This window comes from Teleopsis dalmanni, chromosome 2 (assembly GCF_002237135.1).
Source record: "Teleopsis dalmanni isolate 2A chromosome 2, ASM223713v2, whole genome shotgun sequence".
In the NCBI taxonomy this organism is placed as follows: Eukaryota; Metazoa; Arthropoda; class Insecta; order Diptera; family Diopsidae; genus Teleopsis; species Teleopsis dalmanni.
This window is the reverse complement of record NC_051847.1, coordinates 212324086-212326093: the sequence shown is the minus strand read 5'-3', so window position 1 is coordinate 212326093 and position 2008 is coordinate 212324086. Positions and strand designations below refer to the sequence as shown.

Genomic DNA, 2008 nt, shown 5'->3' with positions numbered 1-2008 from the left:
AATAGTTGGTAAATGATATAATATCAACAATATTTTTATACAAAAGCAACTAATTATCTTGATTAACTGTCCACATAAATCCAAATTAGTTTTCTTCAAATGTTCTAATTATAACAACAATTATAACAATTATTCTTATTAAAGTATAAAGATTTTTGAAGAAACTTCACTGTAACAACTAAAACATTGGTTTATCCAATGTATTTACTAAATATTATAAATATTTTAATTTTAAAATGAATACTAAATGATATGAAACTAATTAATTAAGAGCAAAATTATTTCTGTACTATGGTAATTCGTGAAATTAAGCTTATATACGCATTAAGCATAGATTCATATTTAGAATGCAAGCAATCGAATCATATTGCTATTTATAATACTTTAATACTAATAATAATACTTAATACTATTACTATAACAATAATAATAATAATATAATTTTTGTTTTGTTAGGTAAAAATTTCAAACGCTATTCCAATCTGACGCAGCATCGTAAACGTCATGGCAGAATGACAATGAGGAAAAAAGAATATGTGTGCCATTGTGGTGAAGTGTTAGCATCGAAAGCACGCTTCCTGTGGCACAAGGAAACACATGATGCCAAACCAAAATGTTGTCCTTATTGTTGTGATCGCTTTGTGCATGCAAACTCACTACGCAGGCATATACGTTTAGCGCATTCCGATAAATTTGATTATGCCGAGCCAATGGAGTGTCCCATGTGCAAACAAATTTTCGCTAAATCATCAATTAAAGCACATATGGCATCGCATACCATGGATGTGCAACACAGTTGCCCAATCTGTAATAAATCATTCTCAACGAAATGGAATCTGAAGATACATTCATGGGTGCATGCAAATCGTACCGCAAAGCCATTCAAATGCGAACACTGTCCTAAAGCATTCGTACGGGAAGTTGATTTTAAAAACCATATGAACGCACATAAACAGATCAAGCCATACACTTGCGAATACTGTGGCTGCAAATTTATTAGAAAGTACAATTATATGCGACATAGGCGTGAACATCATGGTAATAAAAAATTCACCTGTGATCTTTGCAAAAAATCTTTCCACCGGCACTATTACCTAATTGAGCATCGACGTATACACACTGGCGAACGGCCATTTCAATGCACGATCTGTGGCAAATGCTCCACAACAAAAACGAATCATAATAAACACTTGAAGATACATCATTCACGCGATCCGTTCACGGTGGAAGTATAAATTGTCAACCATTCTAGTGAACATTAAAACAAATGTTTAATTTAATTTAATTTTTTTTTTCTTATGACGTCGAAACTAACATTTTTATTAAACTATTTGTAAGTTGTTGATACAAAACAAACAAAAACAAAAAAAAAAACAAAAAAATTAATTAAAAACAGTTTAAGCTCATTACATAAAGTATTTGCTAAACTAATTGTAAGCAAATTAACTTAATTTAATTGAATGTATATTTGTGTGTGTGTAAAATTGAGATTTTACAAAAGTATTAATGTATTTAATGAATATTATGAATATTGTAATTTTATAATTAATATGAAATGATATAAAATTAATTAATTAAGGCAAGAATTATTTTAATAAATTGTTTTATGGATTTATATGTAAATTTACTTTGCAAATATTTTGTATTTTTATAAAAAGTAAATAATGCATAAATCTTGTTATGATTTAAATTCTAAAATGTCTTATTAATATCTTATAGTGAATGAAGCTTGAGATGTTACTTTTGCACTATACCGTATATTCCTATAACAATATTTTCGCTTCAAACTTTTATATCTGTATAAAATTCAGTTTTATTAAATGGTTCTTACAAGCTTAAACTATCTGGAACTGAAGGTGAAAACAAGATATCGCAGATTAGCAAGTTTACAAAAATGTGAGAATGAGACTGTTTTTGGAGCCCACTTTTGGAGTCGCAAACATTTTTCGAATAAGTTTATGAGAGCGTTCCTGAATTCCTAAATCGCAAGAATTTTGTGGGTTAAATT

General features: G+C 28.8%; 1 protein-coding gene across 1 annotated transcript; it reads left to right on the top strand.

Moving 5' to 3' along the window:
• Nucleotides 1-454: 454 nt before the first annotated feature.
• Nucleotides 455-1310, top strand: LOC119680461 (gastrula zinc finger protein XlCGF67.1). Its single transcript, XM_038093281.1, has one exon. It carries the CDS (start codon nucleotides 513-515, stop codon nucleotides 1233-1235), a length of 723 nt encoding a protein of 240 aa, XP_037949209.1. The 5' UTR covers nucleotides 455-512; the 3' UTR covers nucleotides 1236-1310.
• Nucleotides 1311-2008: the final 698 nt, after the last annotated feature.

What these genes read in the sequence shown, in the direction of transcription:
- LOC119680461 (XM_038093281.1), top strand. Translation starts at nt 513, where the DNA reads ATGACAATGAGGAAAAAAGAATATGTGTGCCATTGTGGTGAAGTGTTA.